Source organism: Heloderma suspectum, chromosome 2 (assembly GCF_057233095.1).
Source record: "Heloderma suspectum isolate Gila_16-S chromosome 2, 16-S_ref, whole genome shotgun sequence".
Taxonomy (NCBI): Eukaryota; Metazoa; Chordata; class Lepidosauria; order Squamata; family Helodermatidae; genus Heloderma; species Heloderma suspectum.
Genome location: NC_139459.1, coordinates 75,174,585 through 75,189,292, shown reverse-complemented (window position 1 = coordinate 75,189,292; position 14,708 = coordinate 75,174,585). Strand labels below are relative to the sequence as shown.

General features: G+C 48.4%; 1 protein-coding gene across 1 annotated transcript in view; it reads right to left on the bottom strand.

Moving 5' to 3' along the window:
* LOC146352371 (aminopeptidase Q-like) overlaps positions 1–6,619 on the bottom strand; it is a 91,729-nt gene extending 85,110 nt beyond the window's left edge. Inside the window, exon 1 of the mRNA XM_084833916.1 lies at positions 5,886–6,619. Within this exon, the coding sequence (XP_084690042.1) occupies positions 5,886–6,463 (578 nt within the window). The 5' untranslated portion in view covers positions 6,464–6,619. The remainder of the gene's footprint in view (positions 1–5,885) is intronic.
* Between the last annotated feature and the right edge of the window lie 8,089 nt (positions 6,620–14,708).

Sequence of the window (14,708 nt, the reverse complement as noted above, 5' to 3'; positions counted from 1 at the left end):
ATGGCAAGCTGTGTTTGATCAAAAGTGGAAGTGAACACTTCTAAATAACTCTTCCCAGCCACACAGGAAGAAAAAGAGGGGAGAGCATGAACCAAGGGCTTGCCACAGCTCATTCACACTGTGGGGGAGATTCATGATTGGATCTCCCAATGTATTTTTCTCCTCCTAAAAGCAGCTGCAGGGGATTGCTGGTTTGGATCAGGGCTATCGTGCCTTTCCCTTCTGCCAATTTCCTGGATCAGTTTTCAGTCTACGTGTATCCCAAAGACTAGTGAAAATTAAAATGTGTAGGGGGGAGCCACGTTGTAGCAAACTGATCTGGCAGGTTTGGTAGCTGGGCCTGAGGAGCTGTCTGTCAAGAGGAAAGCCTCTTGTCCATGACAGAATTGGGGAGGGGAGGGGGGGGAAGCACAGCTTCACTGACAGTTGGGACGGGACAGTTGAGAGTAGGCAGTTAGCCAGAGAGAGAGAGAATGTGATGGATTCAATCTAAGCCTGTCCTTGTCCCACACACCTCTATTTGTGCTACCCTTTAAATGACCCCAGGGTTAGAGTTAGTGTAGCTAGTTTGTCTCTTTGGTTCCTGAGTATATGTTCTGTATGTTGATCCTTGTTTGCCATCTGTAAGCACAGCCTTTCTCCTTATGAATAAATAAGCCCCATTTTGAGTATTCAGTGATTTCTGTGGCATAATTTGAGAGATTCCTTCTTTGCAGACCTCCCCCATGACAGCTTATCCTCAACCCTGCCTATGGTGCCTGGATTTATAAAGATTAAGAGTATTCCTGGCCCAGCCAGGGGAATCTGGCAAATGCAGCAGTGGCAAATACACTGCCTGAGCAGATTTTGGGTATAAATAGAGCCAGTGTGGTGTAGTGACTAGATTGTTGGACTGGGGGTCAGGAGATCCGGGTTCTAGTCCCCACTCGGCCATGGAAGCTCACTGGGTGACTTTGGGCCAGTCACAGACTCAGCCCAACCTACTTCGCAGGGTTGTTTCAAGGATAAAATGGAGAGGATTATGTACGCCACCTTGGGTTCCTTAATGAGGAAGAAAGGCGGGATATAAATGTAATTAAATAATAATAAATAGTTATTTATGAATATTGGAGAGCCTCCTAACTCATAAGGACCACATATGAATACTGTGTTCAGCTTCTTGGAAGAAAGGAGGGCCATAAATATAATTGATGATTTAACTGTTCATGTCTAGTCATTCAGTACATATGCTACACAGCCTTTAACATGACAAGACTCCCTTGCTCCAAGATGTTCAGTCCGAGGTGGGAAGGGGACAATTATTAGTTTCAATTTGGGGTCCTTCTCAGGGAATTGACAACATTTTCAGCTAATTGCTACTGAAGCTGCCAGCAGCTGTAAGGCAATTTTAAGCCAATCACATAAATCCAGTGAGCCTTGTGTGGGGCCACCACCTTGGCCAATACCAGTTTCCTCTAATTGGCTGACTTTTCCCTATTAGGGCAGGGCCACATAGGAACAATTGCCCTATTAGGAAGAAAAGGCACGGTATTAAAAAGTATTTCCACCGCCCCTCCCTCCACTGTTTGCAGGAGGCCAGGTTCCTCTAAGAGGCCGAGTTGGCATAAAAAGATAGGCCTAGCCTACTAGGCTTTTATGTTCAAATTTGTACTTCAGTGTTCCCTCCCTCCCAGGAGTTATGGTCAAATTTGTGTCCCTTCCCTCCAAGGAGCTCCAAGGGATAGGCACATCATTCCCTCAGTCACTGTTTATCTTCACAAAACCCCTTTTGTTTTATGGTAAGATAGTAACTAGTGATCTAGCTAAATGGCTGAATAAGGATCTGAACTGTTTGATATAAATTCTTAATAGATAAAAAAGCATACATGTTCTTAAAGTATGAATTTGTACAGTTCTGCACTAGAGTTGCCATTCCTCTAGGATTGACCTAGAATCTCCAGGAATCAGCAGTAATCTCCAGGAGATAATTGAAAGCAATCCTGGAGATTTTAATATTTCCATAGTGTGTAACATATGGTGGCAGGAGACAGGGGGAGGACATCTCCAGGAATAACTTCAGAGTTAGTAACTCATATAGTAATACATGTACTGCAATTCTAGGAGGGTTGCGTTCTGTATTGCCTTCATATTATTGCCTCACATAGCCCCCTTTGTGGAGGCAGTTTACTGTACTGTGCTTATGGTACTGAAAGGCTTTGCACATGAGCAGAGTGCACAATAAACAGACTCCACATTTGATGCTATGTGAAGCAACACACACTAGCCCCACCCCCCGCCTTCCATCTCATGTTTCTGTGATTAAGGTAGGGTAGTTAAAGACTAATTTCAATAAAGCGACCATAGTGAAATTTGCCCATCGGGAAGAACAGGCTAATTAGGACTGGCCTGCTGTATCTGCGAGGTTTAGGGATAGCTGTGAGAGGAGGTTGGAGGCTGAACAGTCCATCTTCAAGACATGTCTGCAAAATGGTAATGCTATATCTATTGCTATATAGCAGAAATGCGTCTGTATGTTTGTTTTGTTGGAGAAACTTCATCTTTGGGAAATATGGAAACTGGTATTCAGTATGGAGAATTATAAGCATTTATACAACATTTCTAGGGCTCAAAGTACTTCACAGGTATAATCTTATTAACCATGATAAATGTAGGTTACTTGGGGAAATTGAGTTAGTTGATACCAGGTTGACTATAATTCATACAGACAATGTAGCTTTGAATATTTTAATGTAAGGGGACGTCTCTTCATCTTTTTTTAGATTTCACAATCCCAAAGCTCTGTTCTCACAAAGTGTGACCCATCTGCCAAAGGGGACATGTCACTTTCTCCTATTCCTATACCAAATAAACAACATGACCACGTAAATGCAGCAGCTATAGATGTTATCAATCCTTGTTACAGCACAGTATCATTCAAGTCAGCCATCTGTCAGGGACGCTCTGACTTAGATTCCTGCATTGAACAGGGGGTTGGACTCGATGGTCTTGTAGGCCCCTTCCAACCCTACTATTCTATTATGCTAAGTAGCTATAGATCATCCCGACTCTACTACTGAGTATGCTGCAGAATTAAGCTAGTCTTTTCTTGTCCTCTTGTCCTGGTGCATTCCTTGCTGCCGCTGACTGTTCTGGAAGATCTCGCCTTTGTTTCCTATCAGCCACTCTTCTGCTTCAACTCTTTGGCCTTCTAAGAAGCTAGCTACTCATTTATTTATTTATTTACTTACTTACTTACTTATTGCATTTATACCTCGCCTTTTTTCCTCTTGCAAGGAACCCAAGGCGGCTTACGTTATCCACCTCCTCTCCATTTTATCCTCACAACAACAACCCTGTGAGGTGGGTTGGGCTGAGAGTCTGTGACTGGCCCAAAGTCACACAGTGAGCTTCCATGGCCGAGTGGGGACTAGAACCTGGATCTCCCAGCTCCTAGTCCAACACTCTTGCCACTTTAGGAAGTCACTTTTCCCCTTCCTACTACCCCTTCTTTTCATTCTTGTTCTTTGTTCCTATTCAGTTGCTCTTTCTACCACTCCTCCTATGCCTCTTTGCTCCCACTCTATCTTCTCCCCCTCTCTGAGCTTCCAACATTCAGGCTTTTATCCTGTGTCTCTGTCCCACTTCCCCCTTCTCCTTCAAAGTCCTTGCACCATTTAAAGAGCCACTGCCCTGATTCCCTTTCCTTCAGTTTATCAAGTTCTTAGCTGTGGCTGGCTACTTTAGCTGGGCAACAAGGTATACCTGGGGGATTGTACAGTGACCTGGAATGGTTCCTCACATATGTAACAGACTGGCCTCAGGGTGCCAAACTTTACATTTTTCTAAATAATCAAAGGTAAGTATCAGATCTAGTGTGATAATGAGGCAAGAAGTGTGTAATTTGCTAGAGGAGGGGCAGATCTGATGCTTCTGAAAGTTACATTACAGGGGGAAGTGCCAGTGAAAGGGCTTTTGTTTGGCATAGAGTGTTTCTCCAAAAGTGTACACACACGAGAAAACTGTACATGTGTGTTGTATATGTGACCACCACAGCTGATGTAATGATGTGCGCTATCCATGAGCAAAAGAAGGAGTAGCCCCATCAATTCCAAACCTCACCAGCCACCACTGGAATACCAAACAGCAAAGAAAAATAGACACCCCATCGCTCCATACTGCCAGCAGAGACACTCTAAGAGCACACCCCCTCCCTTTCCCCACCCCTTTTACAAAGTTAACAACCTGTTGCTGTTCCACAGAGACCTCTGTCAAGCAGGTAGGAGAGGGGATTGCAGCACAAGCTGAAGAGCAAATGAACAGAAAACAAATGCAAGACATGAGTGTTCCCAACTACCAAAATAAACACCATGCAGACTGCACATGTGTTACCACTTGCATGACAGGCAGAAATTCAAAGCTCCCTAGCCTTCTCCCTAGTGACACAGAAACACAATGAAAGGGAACCCTCAACCTGTTCTAGCAATGTTGCATCTGGACTGGCCCACGGACTGGCAAGGGTAGCTTGGCCTGAGCTGCAGGACAGGCAGAAACTAAACAGGTGAAGGTGCCTTAACTGAGTTTCTATACCAGTAGCAAGAGGGGAAAGAGTGAGGTGAGGAACTTCACCTGCTGAATGCCTGCCATAGTAGATGCATGACAGGCTTAGGGCTTCAAGAGAGAGTTTTGAACTGTTTCTCCCATGCAGTGGTGCAGCTAGGGCTGGACATTAGGGTCAAAGTCCAGCCCCCCCCCCAGATGGTCACACAGAGATCAGCAGATGATTGGGGGAGCAGCAAACTGGGCCTGCACGGGGCCCACCTTGGCTTACACTAATCACTGCATCATCCTTTATTTCTCTTTTTAAAAAAAATTATATTCAGGTAGTGCACAGCTGGGCATTTTATGGTAGTAAATAAATATATCTATTATTTTTATTTTAAATATATAATTATTTTACATCAAAATAGTGCTTATTCCCAAATAAATGAGGTAAGCATCAGGGCAGCAGAAGCAAACGCCATTTTATTCCTGTACGCATGATGGCGCTATGACTTAAGTGAGCTCAAAATGCAAAACTGCACATATTCAAGTTTTTTCTTTTTTTTTTTAGCAGGGTTGGCAAACAATTTTTGCTCTAATATATCTGGATGTAGAAACAGTTGTAAAGTATGTAATAACTGTGGGAGTGGATGGATGGCTGCAGAGAAGATAAATGTTAGTTGAGTGCTTCACAGCTGAAGTAATACATCCTGGCAGTCTAAAGGGGGCTCCTGCACAATACTTAAGTCTGGGGTCTAAAATTACTACTGCTCCCATGCCCTACCCCGCCCCCACTGGAAAGGGAGAGCAATGGTGCAACTAGGTGATTTTAGACACTGGACTGAATAGTCTTACAAAGGGAGGGGAGCATTAAACAATCATGTGTAGGATTTCAGTTGTTCAGCACACAACTAACCTTCATGTTTAACAACTGCTTCTACATTCCTAGTATGATGCAGCAAAAACCTAAACAGCTCTGATTTAAAAAGGAAAGAAAGAGAAATACTTCGAGCATGTGCAGTTTAAAACTCACTTAAATCATGGCACCATCATGGCTATAGGGATAAAATGGAGTTTGCTTCTGCTGCCCTAATTCTGGGGAATAAGAACCATTTTGTTGTAGAAAATAAAATATATTCTACCAGTTTAAAAAAATGAGCATCCATAACCATGTGCATGCCCAGTTCTCCACCTCCTTTTAAAAATAAGTAAAAAGGCTACTCTGGTAACCAGAAGCAGGCGGGGCCTGGCATTCCCATGCTGGTTCAGGCACTGATGCCACCGCTCTGAGTGGTCGCTTGAGCCCCCCTGGAATTTGGGCCCAAGGTCCAGCCCTAGCTGCACCACAGCCGGGAGCATCACCCTACCTGCTCTCCCCTTCGTCCCGATACGCGTTCCGGAAGAGCCCGCTGAACTCCGGCTCCGCGTGGATTCTGCCCTGGAAGGCGAGCTGCAGCTCGTAGAGGGCGCCCGCGCTCAGGTTCTCGCGCAGCTCCAGCACCACGTACTGGTTCGCGGGCGCCTCCCACAGCTCGGCCACGGGGACGCGGCGGCGGCCGGCGGCGTCCTGCGGCTCGTGGCCGAGCGGGCCCCAGACGGCGGCGCTCCGGTAGGCGAGCTCGGCGCTGTGCAGAAGCACCGTGGCCGTGTCCGCGCGGCAGCGCACCGTGATGGCCACGCGCCCCGAGTGCGTGCGCGGCTCGGGCAGGCCGGGCGCCAGGTGGGGCCACAGCAGCAGCGAGTAGTGCACGGGCGCCAAGGCGGCGGGCAGGCGCCAGCGGTCCCACGGCCCCGGCGGCCGCGCGGGGGGCCCGGCGCTGGCGTTGGGCGGCGAGGGCCCCGCGCCGGCGCCCTCCAGCCCCTTCTCGTGCGCGCAGCGCCCGTACAGGACGCCCAGCACGAGCAACGCCAGGACCACGGAGCCCCCGCGCGACTTGGCGCCCATTGTGCCGCCGGGCTCCTTCCTGCGGAAGACAACTGGGCGGCGGGCAGGCGGCAGGAGAGACGACTGAGCGGATGTGCCTGAAGACGGCGGGGAGGGAAATGAGAGCAAGGGCCCGAGGACAGGGCTTGCGAGGGCGGAGGTGGAGCCCGTCTTCGGCCAAGCGGGGGCGGGGTAGACGTCAGTATCAGCTGGTGGCTCCGATATCAGTGGGGCGGTGAATCCACTCTGGGTTTTAGTCAGAACTCTAAAGAAACTATCCAAGCTGCTGACCCTATCACCAAGATGGGTTCAGTGCCTTGGATAGCTCCGTTAGAGTTCTGACTGAAACCCGGAGTGGATTCTCAGCCAAACTGACATCCAAGCCACCAGCCTCCACTGGTCAGTGCCTCTCGTTGTTGTTGTTCAGTCGTTAAGTCGTGTCCGACTCTTCGTGACCCCATGGACCATAGCACGCCAGGCCTTCCTGTCCTCCACTCTCTCCCGGAGCGTGCTCAAGTCCATATTCATTGCATCGGTAATGCTGTCTAGCCATCTCATCCTCTGCCGTCCCCTTCTCCTTTTACCTCCAGTCTTTCCCAGCATCGGGGTCTTTTCCAGAGAGTTTTCTCTTCGCATTAGGTGGCCAAAATATTTGAGCTTCAGCTTCAGTATCTGTCCTTCCAATGAGCAGTCAGGGTTGATTTCCTCTAGGATGGACTGATTTGACCTCCTTGCAGTCCAGGGGACTCGTAAGAGTCTTCTCCAGCACCACAGTTCGAAAGCATCACTTCTTCAGCGCTCAGCCTTCCTTATAGTCCAGCTCTCACAGCCATACATTACTACTGGGAAAACCATAGCTTTGATTAGACAGACCTTTGTCGGCAAGGTGATGTCTCTGCTTCTTACTATGCTGTCTAGGTTGGCCATAGCTTTCCTCCCAAGGAGCAAGCGTCTTTTAATGTCATGGCTACAGTCACCATCTGCGGTGATCTTGGAGCCCAGGAAAGTAAAATCTGTCACTGCTTCCATTTCTTCCCCTTCTATATGCCAGGAAGTGATGGGGCCAGATGCCACGATCTTCGTTTTTTTAATGTTGAGTTTCAAACCAGCTTTTGCACTCTCCACTTTCACCCTCAACAAGAGGCTCTTGAGATCCTCCTCGCTTTCTGCCATTAGAGTGGTATCGTCTGCGTATCTGAGGTTGTTGATAATTCTCCCGGCAATCTTAATTCCGACCTCTGATTCATCCAACCCGGCATTTCTCATGATGTACTCTGCATATAAGTTAAATAAGCAGGGCGACAATATGCAGCCTTGTCGTACTCCTTTCCCAATTTTGAACCAATCGGCTGTTCCATGTCTGGTTCTTACTGTTGCTTCTTGGCCCTCGTACAGGTTTCTCAGGAGACAGGTAAGGTGGTCTGGTACTCCCATCTCTTTCAGAATTTGCCAGAGTTTGTTGTGATCCACACAACCAAAGGCTTTAGCATAGTCAATGAAGCAGAAATAGATGTTTTTCTGGAATTCTCTTGCTTTCTCCATGATCCAGCAAATGTTGGCAATTTGATCTGTAGTTCCTCTGCCTCTTTGGAACCCAGCTTGTACTTCCGGTAGTTCTCGGTTCACATACTGCTGAAGCCTAGCTTGTAGGATTTTGAGCATAACCTTGGTGGCATGTGAAATCAGTGCAATTGTACGGTAGTTTGAACACTCTTTGGTGTTGCCCTTCTTTGGAATTGGAATTCCACTCCTCTGGAACTGACCTTTTCCAGTCTTGTGGCCACTGTTGAGTGTTCCAAATTTGTTGGCATATTGAGTGCAGCACTTTAACAGCATCATCTTTTAGGATTTTAAATAGCTCAGCTGGAATACTGTCATCTCCACTAGCTTTGTTGTTACTAATGCTTCCTAAGGCCCACTTGACTTCACTCTCTAGGATGTCCGGCTCAAGTTCAGTGACCACACTATCATGGCTATCAGGGACATTCAGATCTTTCCTATATCGTTCTTCTGTGTATTCTTGCCACCTCTTCTTAATCTCATCTGCTTCTGTTAGGTCCCTGCCTTCTTTGTCATTTATCATGCCCGTCTTTGCACAAAATGTTCCCTTGATATCTCCGATTTTCTTGAAAAGATCTCTAGTCTTTCCCATTCTATTGTTTTCCTCGATTTCTTTGCATTGTTCATTTAAGAAGGCCTTCTTGTCTTCCTTGCTATTTCTCTGGAACTCTGCATTCAGTTGGATATATCTTCCCCTTTGCTTTTCACTTCCCTTCTTTCCTCAGCTACTTGTAAAGCCTCATCAGACAGCCACTTGGCTTTCTTGCATTTCTTTTTCTTTGGGATGGATTGAGTTGCTGCCTCCTGAACAATGTTACGGACCTCCGTCCATAGTTCCTCAGGCACTCTGTCTATCAGGTCTAATCCCTGAAATCTATTCCTCACCTCCACTGTAAATTCATAAGGGATATGATTTAGGTCATACGTGAATGGTTTAGTGGTTTTCCCTAAGTTCTTTAATTTCAGCCGAAATTTTGCAACAAGAAGCTCATGAACTGAGCCACAGTCAGCTCCAGGTCTTGTTTTGACTGACTGTATAGAGCTTCTCCATCTTTGGCTGCAAAGGACATAATCAATCTGATTTCGTTATTGACCATCTAGTGATGTCCATGTGTAGTGTCACCTCTTGTGCTGTTGGAAAAGAGTGTTTGCTATGATCAGTGTGTTCTCTTGACAAAACTCTATTAGCCTTTGTCCTGCTTCATTTTGTACACCAAGGCCATGCTTGCCTGTTATCCTGGTGATTTCTTGACTTCCTACTTTAGCATTCCAATCCCCTATGATGAAAAGGACATCTTTTTTTGTGTTAGTTCTTCTAGAAGGTGTTGTAGGTCTTCATAGAACCGATCAACCTCAGCTTCTTCAGCCTCAGTGGTTGGGGCATAGACTTGAATTACTGTGATGTTGAATGGTTTGCCGTGGATTCGTACTGAGAACATTCTATCGTTTTTGAGATTGTACCCCAGTACTGCTTTTCCCACCCTTTTATTGACTATGAGTGCTACTCCATTTCTTCTAAGGGGTTCTTGCCCACAGTAGTAGATATGATGGTCACCTGAATTAAATTCGCCCATGCTTGTCCATTTTAGTTCGCTGATTCCCAAGATGTTGATGTTCAATCTTGCCTCTCATTGCCTCATGCTAAATGAAGATGGGAGCAGTTGACCTTAAAACCCACAATGACGTTGGGCAAAAGCACCCTTCAACATCAGAGTCCCAGTGAAGCCAAAGAAATATTTGGCTGAGGTCTCGGTGGGGCACACCCCGCCTGGCCGCTCCTTCAGCATCCAACACTCCATTCTCCCACCTCACCCCTTCTCCTTAGACCTCATATTTCCCCAGAAGACTGAGGGCTACTTAAGGCTAGTTTGCTCTGGCTGTTGTAGCCCAGCCGCGGAACCAGTACGGGAAGCTCAAGGCCAAGGGTGATGATGGACGTTTGCATACGCCATCCTTTGCTCCCCTGAGGAAAGTGTACCCTTCAATGGGATGCAGAACCCACTTTATCTCAGATGGCAGCCGCTAGCAGCAGATAGTCTGAAACTCTCAAGAAACTGGAGGAAGAGAAGGGGGTGAAGGAGACTCCGTTAACATTTAATTTTGATTCTCAAGCCCCCTCAAGATAGGAAGAGAACTTGTTTCTCTCTAGTTGTATTTCTAAAGAGAGGTTGGAGACTCACATCTTGGTGCTGGATACAGCCTTGAAGGCAGGTGGTCTGTGCAGTGCTTAGGACCACTTCACACACTGCTGCCACTAATACATATACATGCAGGAGAAAAGGAGCTGTAGCTGGTCCCAGCTTTGTGGCACATACACTTGTGTCATATATGTAATGCAAAACATGTTTTAGTCATGCTCACTTTTGTGTATATCATTTTTGTGGATTGATTTTTAAACAGAAACAAGTGAAGCATTCTGCTTTGAATTAGATCAGAGGATAGAAAAGAGTAAAATTCAGAAATCTTGAAAGGGATGATGTGGGAGTTTAGTCAGAAAGAACAATAAATCTTAGATTATGTGATCAATTCAAGATTTACTTATAGTTTTGTAAAAGGATGCTTTTCTTTTAAAACCACAAATGCAAAGTTTGTGTTCTTTCCCCAAATCACCTCTAACTACATTCCTCTAAAATTAATTTATTCCTCCAAATTAATAGGAAGATCAATCCTAAATCAATTCCCTTCAAATTAATTGCCCACCCAGTATCTGTCCAAAATCAATTTATCTTCAATTAACTTTAAATCCACTCTGTTATCCCAACCCACCTCCCATTTTTTTCTCTCCCAGCCAATTCATCCCGATATATCTCAGTGCCAATCAACTCACCCCCAATGTCTCTCTTTCTCTGGCCAAGGCACACTTACACACAGAGAACATACATTTTCAGCCCTGCTCCTTATGGCTGCTCTTCTTTCCCCCTTCCTCATGGCTGCAACATGATTTTGCCTTTCCCTCCCACCCATACCTACTCTAATAGCCCTTCTCCTCATGGCTGCCCCATTTTTTTATTCCTGTTCTTATGATTCACCTATTTATTTATTTTTGGCTCTGATAAAAAGATTAATAGAAAACAAATAAAAACACTCGAGTATGCAGTATGACAGTTTACTGCCATTCCTGAACTATACTGTATAAATAGCTTATCTGAATTCAAGGGAACATTTAAAAGGTGTTTACAACAGTGTACGCTGTCCTGTGATTAAAAGAGATGATTAAAGGAGATGTCTGGGCTAACACCCACTATGTAGAAGTGGGACTTAATTATACAACAGATGTCTAGAAACTGGAGTTCTGAGTTACTCAGACCAACCAAACAACAAAACATGACAGCCAACAAGATATTCCTGCATTGATTCTCAATGCCCCTCCCATCTTCAGACTCAGGCATGAATGTGGCTAATGTCTAAAGAGATGACAAATGTTTTCCATCATGCATGCTTTCAGTATTCATCTTAAAGCAATATAAAGCCATAAGAGGGGCTTATTTAATGTTCCAGTTAGTCAACCATGCCCTGTACTCCATTCTATTCTGTTCCCCCTCCCCTGCCATCCCTTTTAAAAATTATGTTACATTGGCCACTTTCCAGTCATGTGGTACATAAACTTAAGGACATGTTACTTCTTTTGTTAGAAGATCAGTCATTTAACATTTGAGGCCTTCAAGAACTCTCTGATCAATATCATCTGAAACTGGTGATGTCTTTATTTTCAGTTTATCAGTACTGTCTAGAACATCACGTCCTGCCACCACTGTTTGCCTCAGTTCCTCAGACTCCCTTCTGGAAAATGTTGCTTCAGGCACAAGTGTCTACCCTACATCTTCTGTAGTGAAGACAGACCAGTGACCTAGTTCACACAACACAAAAGCCCATGGGTTAAACAATCCATGGACTGTAGAGGACAAGCAGGAGAGAGCCTGCAATGCACCCACCTCTTCCATTTATACTCAGGAACCCATGATCGGCTCCTTCATAGTTTACTGACTGTGATGTGAAAGCCCTGACCACTGGTTTGTTTAGGGGTTAAACATCCCAGTGGCTAACCCACTGGGTTTTTTAGCCCCTAAACAACCCAACAATCCAGGTTTGCACATCATGCCCAGCAACCTACAAAAGCCAGGGCCTGCAGGAGAAGCCACCACCACCACCACCACCGGGGAAGAGGCGTGCTTGCCGCCGCTGGGCCTGCTGCCGCCGCCGCCGCTACCACCACCACCAGGCCTTCCTTGTGGACTTCTGACTGGCAGACCGCCAGTCCCTGCAGGACCAGGCCCCCAGGTACCGAGCCAGCTGTGCTGCTCCACCTGCCCCTCCCTGGAGGGGCTACATAAGCTGGCTGGCTGAGGTGGCCTGGGAGAGCCAGGGCCTGCAGGAGAAGCCACCACCACCGGGGAAGAGGCGTGCTTGCCGCCGCTGGGCCTGCTGCCGCCGCCGCCGCTGCCACCACCACCAGGCCTTCCTTGTGGACTTCTGCCTGGCAGACCGCCAGTCCCTGCAGGACCAGGCCCCCAGGTACCGAGCCAGCTGTGCTGCTCCACCTGCCCCTCCCTGGAGGGGCTACATAAGCTGGCTGGCTGAGGTGGCCTGGGAGAGCCAGGGCCTGCAGGAGAAGCCACCACCACCACCACCACCACCGGGGAAGAGGCGTGCTTGCCGCCGCTGGGCCTGCTGCCGCCGCCGCTGCCACCACCACCAGGCCTTCCTTGTGGACTTCTGCCTGGCAGACCGCCAGTCCCTGCAGGACCAGGCCCCCAGGTACCGAGCCAGCTGTGCTACTCCACCTGCCCCTCCCTGGAGGGGCTACATAAGCTGGCTGGCTGAGGTGGCCTGGGAGAGCCAGGGCCTGCAGGAGAAGCCACCACCACCACCACCGGGGAAGAGGCGTGCTTGCCGCCGCTGGGCCTGCTGCCGCCGTCGCTGCTACCACCGCCTCCAGGCCTTCCCTGTGGACTCCTGCCTGGCATTTTTAAGGGGATTTTAATTGTTTTGTTTGTTTGTTTTATTTTGTTGGGGGGGATTTTGTTGTGTTTTTAGGGGTGGGTAGCCTGCCTGATAGGCGGGAGCGAGGGGGCATGTGTCCACCTGATGGAGGCAGTGGGGGGAGTGTTGGGGGCCAGAACATACCGAGGCTGGGCGGCAGGCGCTGGCGGAGCGCTAGGGGCAGGCCATGCCAGCTAAGGGGAACAAGGGAGAGATGTGTAGTATCTGTCCCCTGCTCCGGGCCTGTCCAGAGCCAAAGGATGGCTGGGGGAGGCGTGACCCTATCTTCTGGCCTTCGTTTGCTGCTCTGCAATGCCAGGTCTGTTACCCAGAAAACCTCCCTCATCCATGACATGATCCTGGATGAGGGTGCAGACCTGGCATGTATTACGGAGACCTGGCTGGCCGAGGCTGCTGCTCCAACCCTTGCAGCCATGTGTCCAGCTGGATTTTCGTATGCACAGCAGCCGAGGGCTGGGGATCGGGGAGGGGGAGTGGCTGTTATCTACCGGGAGTCCTTGGTCTTCACCAGAACCCCTCTCCGGGAGACCAAGGTTGTTGAGTGCATGTACTGGAGGTTGGGCCCGAGGGGCAGTCTGGGGATTCTGCTCATGTACCGTCCACCCCGCTGCATGACTGACTCCCTGGCCGAGGTGCTTGAGGTGGTCTCTGATGTGCGTGTACAGTCCCCTAACTTACTGGTGTTGGGGGGACTTCAACGTACATTCGGAGGCCATCCTCACAGGAGCACCTCAGGACTTCATGGAGACCATGGCCTCCTGGGAGCTGCACCATATTCTAACTGGGCCCACCCATGTAGCCGGTCATGCACTAGACCTTGTGTTTGTTTCTGGAGAAGCGGGGAGTGATCTGGAAGTCGGGGGTATATCCACCACCCCCTTGTCATGGTCAGATCACTATCTGGTGATGTTGGACTTCTCGGTTCCACAACCCCTCCGCAGGGGTGGAGGACCCATTAAAATGGTCCGCCCCAGGCATCTTATGGATCCAAATGGATTCCTGAACGCGCTTGGGGATTCTCTGGGGCATGCCAACGGCCACTCGGTCGAGACCCTGGTGGGTGGCTGGAATGCCGCAATCACTGGGGCATTAGATCGGGTGGCTCCGAAACGCCCTCTCCCCCTGAACAGGGCTCGGACTGCACCATGGTTCAATCCGCGGTTACGAGCTCTGAAACAGGAGGTGAGACGGCTAGAGCGCCGGTGGCGGAAGTCTCGCTCCAAAGACGATCAGACACGGGCTAGAGCTATATCTTCAGCCTATCACGTGGCGGTGAAGGCAGCAAAAAAGGAATATTATGCTGCCTCCATCGCGTCTGCAGAGTGCTGCCCCAGGAGGCTGTTCCAAGTGGTCCGGAGCCTGGTCGGTCCTGTGGCTCCGGAACCACTGGAGCATTCTAAGGCCTCCTGTGAGGCTTTGGCAAGGCACTTTGCAGATAAAATTGATCAGATTAGGTGTGTTACTCTGCACGCTGTGGATACAGTTAGTGAGCAAGAGGCGGCCTGTGGCAAACTGGTTTTGTGGGATCGGTTCCAGCTTCTTCCTCCTGATGAAGTGGACAAGGTGCTTTCATCTGTAAGGCCAACCACCTGCTTACTTGATCCTTGCCCATCTTGGCTCATTATGAGCTGCAGAGAGAGACTGGGTGAGGGGATCAAGGCGGTGGTGAACACCTCCCTTGAGGAGGGAGTGATGCCATCAGCCC